Source organism: Sinohyriopsis cumingii, chromosome 2, assembly GCF_028554795.1.
Source record: "Sinohyriopsis cumingii isolate HCF-2022 chromosome 2, ASM2855479v2, whole genome shotgun sequence".
Lineage (NCBI taxonomy): Eukaryota > Metazoa > Mollusca > Bivalvia > Unionida > Unionidae > Sinohyriopsis > Sinohyriopsis cumingii.
This window is the reverse complement of record NC_142962.1, coordinates 90,884,602-90,900,492: the sequence shown is the minus strand read 5'-3', so window position 1 is coordinate 90,900,492 and position 15,891 is coordinate 90,884,602. Positions and strand designations below refer to the sequence as shown.

At 35.5% G+C, this 15,891-nt stretch overlaps 1 protein-coding gene across 1 annotated transcript in view; it reads left to right on the top strand.

Annotated features, from left to right (window-relative positions):
• LOC149805354 (dual E2 ubiquitin-conjugating enzyme/E3 ubiquitin-protein ligase BIRC6-like) overlaps positions 1-15,891 on the top strand; it is a 221,346-nt gene that overhangs the window by 76,358 nt on the left and 129,097 nt on the right. Inside the window, exons 23-24 of the mRNA XM_089949602.1 lie at positions 7,804-7,964; positions 11,141-11,419. Of these exons, the coding sequence (XP_089805728.1) occupies positions 7,804-7,964; positions 11,141-11,419 (440 nt within the window). The remainder of the gene's footprint in view (positions 1-7,803; positions 7,965-11,140; positions 11,420-15,891) is intronic.

The following is a 15,891-nucleotide window of genomic DNA, read 5'->3' as shown; positions in this document are numbered from 1 at the left end:
AGTTTACTCACACATGGAAGTATACTGTAGCTATAATTCTATTTCTTGCTCTATTCTACTCAAAATGAGGAATTTAAACTATAGATAACTGTGCTACCTGCCAGACTTATGGGGTGCAATTCAGGGATGCAGATGCAGTCAGTATTGCCTCACTACAGTGAACACATTTTTGCTGGTTGTATCTCCAGTACCATCCCCAATTGTAAAATCACAGCACTGGCCACAATGATGACACAGTGCTTGAGACCAGACACCATTTCTGAACCATCTGCAAGTTGTGTAGTGAATACCATAGAGCTACAGTACCAGCCCCAGCTCTACAAATCTTGACACCATCTATGGCAGCATTACAGTCCCTTCATTCTGGTACTGTTCTCAGATCACTGACAATTCATTCATACAGTGTATGGAGATTAGTTCAGCATCATCTTAGCTGACTTTGACAGCTTTGTCATATACATCAGTTACAGAGTCTCAATCTGGTACTGTGATTCATGTTCCCGGTACACCCACTCAGAGCATTAACTCATTAATCCCTGGTGACACGTTTATGCATAAAGAAGTATCCTACCTATGAGCTCTGTAGTGTCAAGTTCATTTAAAATATACCAAAGTGGGTGATATTTCAGAAAAGTAGATAGATGTAGCTCTACAATGATACTAAATAACTTGGACTCGACTTGCATTACAAAATACATAGGGAGACCTGTTTTAATTTACGCCACAAATTCGTCCATTGTCAAAATCAGATTTTGTGTCTGGATTTTTAGACTTTTTGGCCTCAGATTTAAGGTTGGAACTGCACACAGACAGGCGAACCATTGCAAATAGTTGAATAAGTTGATGAGTTGGAATAAGAAGTGGCCACGAAAATGATGGTTCCAATAAAATTTTAAAAAAAAGACGAAAGAACTCCATTTGTAGCCTTCTGCACATGCGCAAGCAAAATAGCCAATGAAAAACAACATTACTAACACAACTAGGCATCAGACTAAATGAAAATCTCTTGGAAGCAGATTTATTTCGATGTATTCAGAAGTAGCCTCCAAAATGTGTTTCCTACTTGCATTTCAGGTGAAAATGACAAAAATCACCAGGGGTTAAGCAATTAATGATGACGTCACCAAATTGGTGTATTCCTCATGAATTTAATCATTTGTGCATCAACTTTGCACATAAGTTTCAAAATTGACCGTTTCTTGACAATTTGTGAGAAATTTCCAAAACCCTTATTAAGACATAGCTTCTGGCAAGTGGCAATGGCAGTTCCAATACTGGCTATGACCAAGATGGCAATTATGTAAACTATTCAGTGCCAGAATCGGGTACAGTGATTGATTTTCCCAGTATACCCATTGCCCAGCTTTAAGAAACAGATAATATGCAGTCATAAGGCCATTACGACTGCTCAGGTGGCCTAGTGGTAAGAGCGTCCGCCTCGGATGCATGAGGTCATGGGGTTGATCCCCAGCCGAGTCATACCAAAGACTTATAAAAATGGTACTAATAGCTGCCTCGCTTGACACTGAGCATTAAATTAAAAGGTTAGTGTTAGGACTGGTTGGCCTTGTGTCAGGATAATGTGACTGGTTGGGACATCATGCTACATGTCTGTGGCATAATGCCCCAGTTCTAGACATCACTGTAAATTGCCACACTGCAGACATCATAGCAGTATGACTGAATAATCATTAAAGCTACGTTAAAAATCCATATCACACACACACACACAGTACCAATACAATTCTAACACTATGACCTGAACACCATTCATATAGAGTTTTGATACCAGAAACAGGTACCATGATTGATTTTTCTGGTATACCCATTAATGATAAAGATGCCAAGCATATTAAGCATATCTGGTACCAGAACTGAGGAACCATCTCTTCCTGTTCACTACTGGAAAGAGGAAGTGTAGTGGATTGTTTTTGTCTCTGTCTTGATCCTGTGCCAACCTTAAACTGTAAGGGATACACATAGTAAATACCTACATTCTTTGCACTGTCCTGCATAGCATGCTATTGTTGCACTTCACAAGAGGCTCTTCTGTCAGCGTTGTGTAAAAAATTCAAGCTCACCAACCATCATCCTTCTTTTGAGCTGATGATGTTCAGAGATGACTCTGAATTGTGCTTGTTCCCATATCCATGAATCGCTTTGTCTGCAAAGACCAGTTATTACTCAAGCAAATTCCACCGTCTGTTCAAGTTGCTGAAATACTTTATTCCTTTGAATTGCCACTTTAAGACCCAAATGTCATCAGTCCTTCTCTTTTTGCACTGGCAAACAACCAGAGATGTTATCCCGATGTGCTACTGGCAGGGTTGCTGACCTATTTTTCTATTATGTTAGCAGAAATATGATGAACCTTAGATTGTCAAACTTACTCTGTGTGCATGGTCTAGAAGTCCATCCTGAACTTGTAACAACTGCTTTAAAATATTATTGCAACAGGACCTGTGTTTGTCTTGGTTTACTTGTCTGTATTTTTCAGCAATCTGAGCAGTGGCCATTTCTAAATTGTAACAGACCATCAGTGAGGCAAATCTCATTGGCCTAGTGACACAGACTCGTGCACTTGTTTTTAAGCTCTGCTAAATATAGACTAGATGAGCTTATGGGATGGCCAGTTTTCTGTCACCTGTTATTCATCTCTCCATTAGCACAAGTTTGTTATCTCTACTCAGGATTACCATGAAACCTGTAGTTGTTCCTAAGTGAAAAGGATGCTGCAGAGACATCCAATATATGACTGCTACAGCAGCCATCTTGAAAATCTTTCTACTGCTACTTCCCAGTGGATGGTCATATGAGCATAGAGTTTTCACTAAAAAATTATTTTCAAATCTAGTTGGTCCTAAATGAAAATGTTCTGATTTCTGATTGTCCAAACATGTCCACCTTTAGAATCTTGTTATTATTACTATTCTTAATTGAAAGTCATATTGACATGAGTTTTTATTCCACTAGCCATCATACAATATGGACATCACAACAGTCATATTTAACATCTTGTTTTTGCTGCTTCTGAATGGAAAGTAATAAAAGCATGTGGTTTTTTTTTTTTACCAGAATACTTGTTATGGTGTCTGGTTAGTCTTAAATATTTTTTTTTATCCATATGATGTCCAATATGGCAACTACAGTGGGAATCTTTAAAATCTTGTTGCTTCTCCACCTAGATGGAAAGTTATATAAACATTGTGTCTTCTCCAGAAATATATTGATGTCTTGTTTGTTTTTGGTGAAATGGTGTTGATATGACATCTAGTATGGTTGTCATCATCAAAGTCTTGTTATTACTTCTACTTTTAAATGGAAAGTGGTATTGATATTGGGTTTCACCAGAAGACTAATTACGATATCTAGTTACTCCTGAACAAAGATAATACCAATCTTAACCTCAGATATGGCAACCATTGTCAAAATCGTCTACTCCAGAAAGGGGGTTTTCACCACAAGACCGTCTATGATGTCTAGTTGGTTCTGAAAGAAATAGATGTCAATCTGACTCCAATATGGCTTCAGTTGTGGCCATTTTGAAATGTTACTACTCCTCCAGACTTGATAGTCATGCTGACATAGGATTTTCACAAAAAAAGACTTCTTAACTATAACTTGTTGGACTTAAATGAAAATGGTGCCAACTGGAGTGCCCATTTCCTGCTTCATTTTGGCAAGTCAGCATGTGAGGCAGCTTTAGAGGGCATTCATTGCATACTATTCACCTAGAGATAAAGACTATATTAAGTACATTTCAGTCATGGCATGAGATGCTGTCTGGAAAGAGTGTTTTCATTCTATCCTGCAACTCTGTTGTACTAAATGACATCAGAAGGCCAAGGGCAGGTGTTAGTTCCAAATCTCTGCCTTCTGGTTTGGGATTTTCTCATTTGATAAATTCATGTTAAGCTCACTGCATCTCAAACATTCTTGTTTCTTCTATAGTTCTTACATAGGTATAGATACACCATTCCAGCCTACCTACAGTTGCATTTAAAAACCTTGCAGAGCATGTATATTTGTATTGTGACTGAAATATGGATGGCAGATCACTCTTGTCTGATCCCTACCTTGGTGGGCAGAAAGATGTTGGTACTTTATTTGCTAAAAATCAGCATGTGAGGGCTGCATTACAATTTAGTGGTCATAAACCTGTTTTATTAATCAGGTGTATGACTACTAAATTGCAAATGCAGCAAATCGTGACTAAAGGTAGATAGTGACCCACCCCAACAATAAGGTATTACAGAATACTTCTTGTATGAGCAGCTTTTGTTTAGTTTAATATAAAAAAACAGTTTTGAGGGAATCTCAATGCTTATTTTCTTATGTGATGCTACAGAGTTGGGTATTAAAGGGTCCCTAGAATATACTGGCACCAGGTACAGCCTATCATGTGCTGAAAAATGGCCTTAAACCCATAACAACCAACCAGCTAGCAATTGATTCACCATTAGTAATTTACTGTGCATGGATTGTTTTCATTCAGCTGTTAAAGTGGTTTTGAAACACCTACCCATGATACATTTGAGATATCTTAGGGCAGAAAGCTTGTTCTCAAGTCCAGCAGATAAATGGTGAAATTTACTGTGAGAGGTTTGGATGAATGAATCATACTTATGACCATTAAGATTGTCATATCCATGATTATTATAAATTTGGATAAAGGTTATGTCAAATGTCCATAAGTTTTATCATAATTTAAATACCATATATACTCGCTTATAAGCCGACCCCCAAACTGAACAGGTATAAACATTAAAAAGTGTTTGACTCGCATATAAGCCGACCTGCAACTCCGAGACATCTCAAGATGCACGAAGTAAGTTCTAAATGCATTTCTTTATGCAAACTTATATTAAAAAAATTACATGTATACTTATCTTGAGGTTGGTATGCATGATTATTAAAAAGAACTGGTATGAAATTGTTTGAAAAGTAATTTATTTAATTTTCTGTTTTCTTATTGTTTCTGCCTAATTTAGATTTGTGTATAATTTGATCGAATGATAACAAGAATTTAGCATTCGCAAGTTGCTAACACTACCTCTCCCTTTTGACTCGATTATCGTTTGTTTATTCATTATTGCATTGGACATTTTATATCAGTGCACCGGTAATTACGTTTTTACTTTGCTTTGAAATTGTAAATACTTAACTCATTAAAATGTAATCCCAGTATGACAACACAATGAACAACAACAATATGGTTCAATTCGACGTTCACAGTTAGGCTACTGGACATATTTACATAATGGCACCACTGCATGTACATTGTAGGTTTGCATTCACCCTGAATTAAGTACATCCCTTGGAGTCAAATCATGGGCACCATTGCGCTAAACCTTAATGATATCTCCAAATTACAATAATGAAGTTTCAGTAATAATGCTTTGAAAATTATGCTAATACTGTAAAAGCTGAGTTGTAGTTTGCTTTGATGGGAAGAAAAAAAATTCCATACTTTTGGGATCGCTCCATACCTACCTTGAGATTTCATAATATCTTCCGATTTTTGCAGAGAACTCCCAATTATTACATTATGTCTTATATTTTCATTTCTTCTCAACAAGAAAAGTCCTACATCTTCTGTTGTATCACCTGTGAATTGTTGTGGCGAAATAATTACTTTATTAGAAATAATTACTTTATTAGAAAGAATTCGCTTCTTCACTAAATAGGATGTTAAGTATAAACATTATTCATGTAAATTAATGTTTTTTTTTACCTCTACAACAATGCAGAAATAAAAAATAAACCAGAACAAAAAAATAAATAAAGCACAATAAGAAAAATCGTCCACAGTTAATTTCAATACCAAGAATGATCACAACGAATGCTTTAACTCCATATGTTATGGCGCCATTTTCAGGATAGAAACTTGCAGGATTGAACACCTTGCATTTTTATACAATATATACTAATGTTAATTACCTTCGTTAAATTAAAAGAAGGAATGAAAATACATACCATGCAGCTAATGTGTCCTCAGAAAACTAATTCAGAATATTTTATTTGCCAATCAATTGCTGTTGTTTGCATAACACACAATAGTGTAAAAATTGGTTTCTTTGAATTATGACGGAGGGCCAGTTGTTTTCACAAAATAGTTTCATCAATAAGAATTAACTTTTAATTAGTTTTGTTGCTTGTTTATTTAAGACTAATCTTTAGCTGTTGTGCAGTTTGACTACAGCTGACCAGAATATGAAAATAGGGTATGTCCTGGGGGAAAATAGGGTGCATCACGGGGAAAAATGGCGAGTTTTTTCAGGAATTTTATGCATAATGGAAAACCTCCCAATTTTAGGTCCCAATCTCTATTTTTTTATTCAGTTTCCCTACTTGGCTTTTGAAATGTTCATAGGTATGACTTACACGCCGTTTTACAAAACTACGGTAATCGTGCTAATATTATGGAATAAAAGACAATAACACATCAATGTACTGGTATAGTTGCCAGTCAAAATTCTCTCTTAACACAACCCAGTGTCAGGGTTTTGATGATTAACTGGCCTGTACTGTTATTGCAAAATGAAAGGCAAATTCACTGGCTATCAATATACGAGATGCCAAAACATCAAGCTTTCCATTGTGTGGAAAATTATGATGTTTGTTCAGCCAAAACACAAAACTAAAATTGTTGATCTTAGTTGAGAATTTTAGCCTTTATTATTACCACTCTTCGTAGACATGTAAATTATGCTGGTTATGTGACTTGTACAATTAAATGTGTGTACCTGTTTAAAAATATTACCTCAATTTGTAGGATGGCTTATATCATTGAAAATGAGTAACTTGTGCACAATTCAGTGTAAATAAAACAGCTATTAAGGACTAGCTGAAATGTTATCTGGAAGAATGTAATTTGGTCGAACAATGAATAAGGCAAAATCTGCATATAATATGTTTGGGAATTAATAAGGATTTAATTGATGCTTTCACTGTGTAAGTACTGTACCTTAAAGTTCAGCCTGGTCTCCCGGGTAAATTCAATTGGATCATAAATTATGAAGTCAGTATTTACCTTTATTAAAAATTCATGTTGGAGAAATCAGAAAATATGCACATGCAAAATGATAATAAAATCAATCATAGTACTTTATAACAGTTTAATAATTGTTGGGTCACTGAAATTTTTTTTTTTTACATGCCTATCTCTCTAATAGGACAGGGAAAAAATTATTTTTTCGTGTCCCAAGATTGACAGCCATTATAGTAGTCAACAAAAAAAGACCTTAAAACTGTAAAGTTTAGACATTAGCCCACAGATAAGCTGACCCCCTTCTTCCAGACCTTTATTTTTTCCTAAATTATTTGTCTTATTTGCGAGTATATATGGTACTAATATCCTGTTTAGGGAGAATGAAAAAAATAAAATTTATGTTTCCATGTATTCATCCAATTTTTAAGAACATTATGCTTTTAATTAGTCATATCTGGATTGGAGTAAAAATTGTAGAGATTCCTGGAGAAGAATATACTTTATATATCAAAACAGACCCAGTTAAGTGAACATTACTTATTCTAATCATTCCCATGTCTCCAATAGATTTGACAATCAAAGCTTCACTTGTAAGGAGTTTTGTAACAAAAGGATATAGATTATATAGATTATAAAGTAAAGGAGACTTGGAGATCTACACTATGCTTCTTGGGACATTGTTATGTACCATGAATTGAATAAATGTTTGTTGAAAGTATGCTCTTCTCTGGGTCTGGTTTTGTTTTAGAGGTTCTTTTTAAGATTAAATTGATGTTGTGGTGGTGTTTTATTACTACTGTTGTATTTATCAGGCATACAACGAGTGTCTACAGCTGCAGCTTCAGCAGAATCTGGCTCAGAGAGCCATTGATCGCCTGAAAAATGCCATTGGTCTCAGGTTGCCTACCTCCACTACACATACCACTGACAATCTGATGCTCAGCCTCAAACATGCCACCATAGATAAACTCAGGTAATTACATTCCATTTTAAACTTGCCACCACCAGCAAATTCAGGGTTGTCTTTAAAATGCTGCCATGGACAGACTGGAGGAATGACATTTTTTCTTAAAAATACCACAACTGAAAAACTTGGGTAATTACAGTTTGTCTTTAATATGCCACCATGGACAACCTTAGTTAATTCATTTTTTTTCATAACCCATTACCTCATAGAGCATAGTGACAAAGTGCAGCACACTATAAATAGAACACTTGTTACCTAGTCGACCACAAACGTATATTCCTGCCTGTGAACAGTTAAGCAATGTAGTGTATGTTACGTTTAACATCAATTTTAACTATTTTACATTTCTTGTACACATCTATTGTATGTGGAAAAATCGGAGTAAAGTCCGATTGTTAAGGATGCTCAGCCTCAAACATGCCACCATAGATAAACTCAGGTAATTACATTCCATTTTAAACTTGCCACCACCAGCAAATTCAGGGTTGTCTTTAAAATGCTGCCATGGACAGACTGGAGGAATGACATTTTTTCTTAAAAATACCACAACTGAAAAACTTGGGTAATTACAGTTTGTCTTTAATATGCCACCATGGACAACCTTAGTTAATTCATTTTTTTTCATAACCCATTACCTCATAGAGCATAGTGACAAAGTGCAGCACACTATAAATAGAACACTTGTTACCTAGTCGACCACAAACGTATATTCCTGCCTGTGAACAGTTAAGCAATGTAGTGTATGTTACGTTTAACATCAATTTTAACTATTTTACATTTCTTGTACACATCTATTGTATGTGGAAAAATCGGAGTAAAGTCCGATTGTTAAGGCTGTGTAATTATTTTTCACAGAAGAATTTTTTATGTGCTTTAAAATCTTGAGAGAACTCATTCACTGTCATGTCAGTGAGGCCATGTGACCAACTGTAGCTGCCATTTCCCATACTCGAAATTTACGTTTTTCATCTGCGTCTACATCACTAAGTCATCTGAATTTGATAATTTATAAAAACTAATTGCTGCCTACATCAATATCAGAGCCTTTACCTAAGTTATTGAATCTTTCATAGTTGTGATTCTAATCGTAAAAACTTTGTAATTACTGAATGAAATCCGTGACCTCCATTTTGGAGAGTTGAGATTACGACCCAGTTACTTTAAATAGCAGATATCGACCAGTGCATAAACAGCGACCACATGATCTGACGTAATTGTCATTCGCAGAAATGAATGTAGTATCTAATAGGAGGGTTTTCCCCTAAGCTGGCGCTATGAAAACCAGCTCAAAATGGCTGATGTTTACAGCAGGTGTCAAAAGGCGCTTCCATGCAAATGGAGTAGAGGTGTCAAAAGGCGCTTCCATGCGAATAGAGTAGAGGCATCCAAAGACGCTTGCATGAGGTAAAGGGTTAAACATACTACCACTAACAAACTCTGGTAATCACATTAAATATTTTATTGCTGACAGACTTGGGTAATTAAATTCCATTTTAAGCATGCCCAAATGGATAACGCAGCTAATTGTATTCAGTCTCAAACATTCCACCAATGACAAACTGTTAACATTGTCACTGAGATTTGATACAAATTCAGGAAAATCAAGTCCCAGTTTTTATACATCCCCAAAAGGTAGAGGATATGTTAATACCATGTTCAGACTGCTCTGGTGGCCTATTGGTTAGAGTGTCCACCTCCGATGCAGGAGGTCATGGGTTCAATCCCCGGTCGAGCCGTACCAAAGACTTACAAAAATGGTATTAATAGCTGCCTCGCTTGGCACTTAGCATTAAGAGGTTAGTGTTAGGACTGGTCGGCCTGGTGTCAGGATAATGTGACTGGGTGGGACATCATGCTACATGTCTGCGGCATGACGCCCCAGTGCTAGACATCACTGTAAATTGACACTGCAGACATCATAGCAATATGACTGAACCATTATTAAAGCTACGTTAAAAATCCAAATCACACACACATACACACACACCATGTTCAAGACTATAAGTGCCATTGTCGCCTCAGTTTTGCTTGGATCCATAGAAGCATTGCTTCTTTGTAGAGTAATTAAATAGGTCTGAAACTTTTCATGGCAAACAAGACTGACCTTATATTGTTTTACATAATATAACAAAAGTTTTGGATTTTTTCATAAATACACCATGCTTAGTATACTCACTATATATCACCAGCTAGCTTAAGTTCCACTCCCATTTTGGCAAATAATCATGTGGTCTTTCTTCTCTTTCATATTTTCTTTACCACTCAAGCCTTCTTCCATTTTTTTTCTGGCAGTGGCCTATGATTAAGCAGAAGTTTTTTCAGTATTATTGCTTAAATTATTGCTTTAAGGCCACAGCAAAAGATAAACCACAGCAAAAAATAAACCACAACAATAAAATTGTCAGCAATAAGTTTCAGTCCCAAGAATGGTCACTGTGAATGGTGTGAAATTTTCTCTCCAAGCAAATTAGCATCTCCATTCCCAACAAAGAAACTTACATGATTAAACACCTAGCGTTACTGTGCCATATACGTAAACATTAATTACCATCATTAAATTAAAAGAAGGAATAAAAACATACCTTGCAGCATATACCCCCCCACCCCCCACCCCCACCCCCGACTAATTCAGAATAAATTTGTTATTTAGTAAACAGTGTTAAATGTCTTGCAAGTTGACCCTAGGAAATTAGGCGTGATATATAATGGGGAAAAAATATTTGACACATTACAGTAGCTTGAAATTGCAGATTGGGACTGTTCCTTTTTTGTATACTTAAGTCGAACCGTTAGCTTTTGTGCATTTTGGCCACAGCTGGCCAAAATATGAAAAGGCAACATGTCCTGGGAGAAAATGCTCATTCTTTGAGAATTTTACGCATATTGATACCAGAAGAAGAGAATATTTAGCGAAAATGATGCTTTAAAAAAATGCCACAAAAAACCTCCTTATCTTAGGTCTCAATCTCACTATTGTTTTTTTTGTTCAATGTCCCTACATGGTTTTTGAAAAGTCAGAGCTTTGAAAGTTTTTGGATCTTCATTACAAAGATTCGTCTACTAACATGCCAAATTTTACTGTATTGTATCAGATTTAAAATGTTTGGAAGTTTTGTTTTCTGCTTCCAAAATTTTGAGAAGGAGTTGACATGAATATGTCACTGTTATAATTTTTATTTCAGATTTCTGCTGGAATGTTTGTTGGAAATTATTCTTATCAGCACTAATCCATCAGCCAGCATTCCTCAACCCCCAAGCTCTCTCTACACTGCATTGGCCCCACAGGGATGTGAAGCTCTTTTCAAGCATCTGTGTGTGCATGGTACACGGCGCATTCAGATTCTTGCAAGCATGCTGCTTGTTCGTGTCTGTGGGAGCCAGAAATGGTTTGGAGACTTCATGGGCAACATGCTACAGGAATTTTTCCAGTCCGATTATTCACAAGTTTTTCCACAAGATAGGTTAGTTTGTGATGAGACATACTTTAAGTACAGTTTATACTGCCTGGATTAGTATCATCCTTGTCCTTCATTAGTCAGTTTCAACATAGAATCTGGCTTGTATGTATTATAACACTGTTGCTCAAAGAAGCAGGGGATTCATTGTCCCTCTGTATTCTTGTACATACTGTCTGGGTTATGATTCCTTTATTACTAGTGACATTTTAAAAAACCTTGCACTGCAGCTGCATCTTCATCTTTGGTTGAATGTGTATTGCACCCAAAAACTGGGTTTTTGTATTCAACTAGGATAAGATAATAATGGAGATGATACAATAAATTTGGATCCTGAAGGTTGAAGGTAACATTTTCAAAGGTCACATTTTTGTTGGTAAGCACTGATTAGGAAAGGATGACCATATCTGGTATGATGTTTCACTATATCAAGTTTATGAAAACATGATTTTTGAAAAACTTAATGCAGCTTGGATGATGGATAGAGATGTCAAAATTTTCAGAAATTTCTACTGGGTACCCGTCAGTCATAATGATTGGGTTTCTAATCAAAAGGAATTTAATTAAATGTGAATCTGACTGCTTTGTTGTAGGTTCACACATCCCAACCCCCAAGAGAGGTATAAAAGTAATTTATTACGAATATAAGTAGCAGAAGTGTAATCTGAGCATAAAAAGATCAATCTATTTATTACATGCCATAATTACAGAAAACTATGAAAAACTTAGATGTTCATTTTATTTAACATACACAAGTATTTGCTACTTACCTGGATTTGCAGTTAAAATTTTTCACAAATCGGCTAAATCTGTGTGAAGTAGTAGTTAATACAATAATATAAGAGTATAGACGCAAAATAAATGGATAAATCATTTATGCATAACACTCACTTTAAATAGTCTACCTAGTATATGTCTAAGTAACTTTTGCAAATAGTCGTAAAGTCCATAAAATGGTGACTGTTGTAGTATTTCAATATTCCATGGTTATTCTCTTAACAACGATCAGGTGCAGCATGTTTTAAGTTTAACAATATACCTCTCCTTGATTGATTAAGTTAAAAGAAAAGGTATAGATGTTTATGATGGCTTCCATATTGAGTTCAACTTGCTGAAAATGTGTGTCCTGGCTCAGATTTTAATACATGGTTCCATATTTGTATTGACCTTTGGGTTTTACTATGCACCTTTGTATTGGTGAGACTTTGAATGTGTTGGATTTCCAGCATTCCTCATCTTTGATTAGTGAAGTTTTCCCAACAGGTTTTGACAACTATCAAAGTACATGTATGCCTAATATGATATAATGAAGTCTTAATTTTAAAGTCTTAATTTTTTGACTGTCTTGTAATATCTAGTTGCTACTAATTATTGATTTGGCTTGATGCTTTATGGCACAGGAAAAGCAAGTAGATTATTTAGAGCTGAAGCAATTGGAGTCGAATGCCTTGCCCAAGGAAACACTATGGTAACTGACCCAGGTGGATCCTCCAGCATAGCTTCCAAACTTTGTTACAGCTAATTATCTTTAACACAGATTGCCATAGTGGCATTGGGTTTCACTACAAGACTTCTTATCATGTCTATTTGTCCTGAATGAAATTGGTGCCATCATTCTTCCATTGTGACTGGAATGTAGACCATTTTGAAAATAATTTTATAGGTACCTCTTGTAGATAGTTGTTGGAACATTGGGTTTTCAACAGATGGCTTCTTATGATGTATAGTTGGTTCTAAATAAAGAGGGTGATGATCAGATTCACCATATGGCTGCCATGGTAGTCATCTTGAAAATCTTGTTAGCTTCTTCTGATGAACAGATAGTCACTTAGACATGGGGTTTTCACTACAGATATTTGTACCATATCTAGTTGGTCCTAAATACAAATGATGATGATCAGACATCACACATGATTGTCATTGTGGCCGTCTTAAAGACGTGTGTCACTACTTCGTCATATTGACATGGGGTATTCACTAAATGACTTCTAACTATATGTTGTTGGTCCTAAATGAAAATTATTTAAATGTGACCTGCCTGAATTTTATAAATCTGATAGCATTAGCTACTTCTCCTGAATGGATGGCCATACTGACAACCACCTACAGGTACAACTTTTTTTGCAAGATATAGTTGTTCCTATAATAAAATTGTGCTGATCCAATTGTCATAATGGCTGTCTTTATGGGCATCCGGAAAACCTTAAAACTGCTTCAGAATAGATGGTTGTTTCAACATGGAGTTTTCATTAAAACCCTACAGCAGTATGCATTTGGTTCTGAATGAAAATGGTGCTCATCTGACCTTGAACATGGCACCATAGTGTCCATCTCAAATATTTATCACAGCTCCTCTTGAATGAAGTTGCATTCCTTTGAACAAGTTGAGGGTCTGCACTCTGTCATTGATGCTGAGGTCAGAGGTCTTGGTTCAAATCTTAACTTGTATTGTCTTGTGACAGTGTTGTTCATAAGTTTTACAAGTACAAGGGTTTTCCACAAAAATTGAAATTTGGGTCTGGGGGTTCAGAGAATTGTAGGGGGTAAAATCAATTTATCATTAAAGCAAATAACCATATTTTGAAAGTATTTTACATGAATCTTGGGTATAAAAAGGCTATTTTTAAAGTTTTAAAACTAAATAATTCCAAGGTAACACAATATTTAACAATTATGATTTCTTTTTCAATTTTCACACAAAACACATTGACTAGAGTCATGACTAGGGTCCAGCATTAGAAAATCAGCCATCTTCATCATCATCATCTTCAGGCTCATCTCCAGAAGGCAAGTCAGAAACTTATGAGTAGGCATGAATTTCATTGCCAGATTTATTCAAGTCATCCAGGCACATGATAATAAATTAATCTTTCATCTACAAGAGTTTTCTTAACATAGATATAATTGCAGTGCCAGTAGCTGGTATAGGAAAGTAACATTTCCATTGGTCAGAATGTTACCACATGATCAAAATGAATTGCGTTTATTTCTGTATGAATTGTAAGGAGAACTACTTTTTTCTAAGACTACCCACTTCTATAAATAGAGTCACGTGTACAGCATAAGATAAACACTGCCAGTGAAGGCAGACACGAAGTAAGCATCAAAGGAAAAGAACATTCTAACAATTTTAAAAAAAATAATTGAATAAATTTGCCTTCCATTGTTGAAGGACTGGTATTATGATGACCTTATTTCGATCAAGCAGGACAATCCCAAGTGCTATAAATAACTACATAATAGAAAACCCCAAACATGTACTACGCTCAGTTAAGATTTCTGTTTTTTAATGATGCAAACACAATAACATAACGAATAATTGAAATTTCAATTATAAGAGTTTAACGGTTTTTTCTGAGTTTATCATGGTATAAACTGTCAGTTGCCAACTCACACATCTTACATAACGCCCTTTGGGTGTTATTTGCTGTGTGAGTTGGCAACTGACAGTTTATACCATGATAAACTCAGAAAAAACGTTAAACTCTTAATTGGGTGAATCTATCATGCATGCGCTCTTTATTGGACCATAATAATAAGAGCAGATTGCCATGGAAATAGCTCATTTGAGAAATACGTAATATAATTTTTATATTTTCTGGCTTCAAAACATTTATTGATTTACTGAATATAGGCTGGTGCTAGTTACAGAGTTGCCGGGGTAAATTCCTGGAGCCCGGCATCTAATGATACCACTGTTGTGAGTATTGTAATATCAACAAGTATAAATAAATTTTCATTAAACTCATTTTGTGGATGTATCTGAATAACACCTTGAATAATACTACTTCAGTAGCTGTGGGGTTGGTGGGGCCATGTTCTTCCCAAAAGTTTGGATTATATATTTACCGAAATGTAGGACATGGTTACTGTTGACATTGTTTGGTCTGAGGTCTGAGGTCTCCATGATATCAGGCTCAAGATTAAAGACCATGGCAAATGATTGTACTGCATTTACAAGTATTCTGTGAATATGTTAATTCGTACATATAAGAAAATATTTTCTTTATCAGACTTGGTATGTTGGGCTTTCTGTAGTATATAAAATATGGTTTCTTTACTTGGCAGTCAAATGGTATAAAAGTATCCCAAAAATGGACCCATTTTAGATAATTTGAAATCATTTTTGACCAGTAGGGAGTCAGTCCTTTTGAATGATCTTGTTCTGTAGGTAACGCATATAATAATGCATCATGATGTACAAATTACATGTAAGGCAAATGTATGATGTCCAAGGAATCTGAAGAGTTTGAAAGTATTTCAAACTCATTCCACTATACTGTTTTTAAAAGCTTTATTTCTATTTCCTTGTCTCATGTCTCAGCTATTTAGAATGTGAATTAAAAATGGTTTAACCCTTTAATAAAATGCATCATAATAACTCCTACTTGTTGTGGATGGAATAACCAACTTGATGTTTGGAATTAGCCAGTTTGATTTAATTAGAATTTTTTTTCTTCTGTTACTTTAGTTCCATG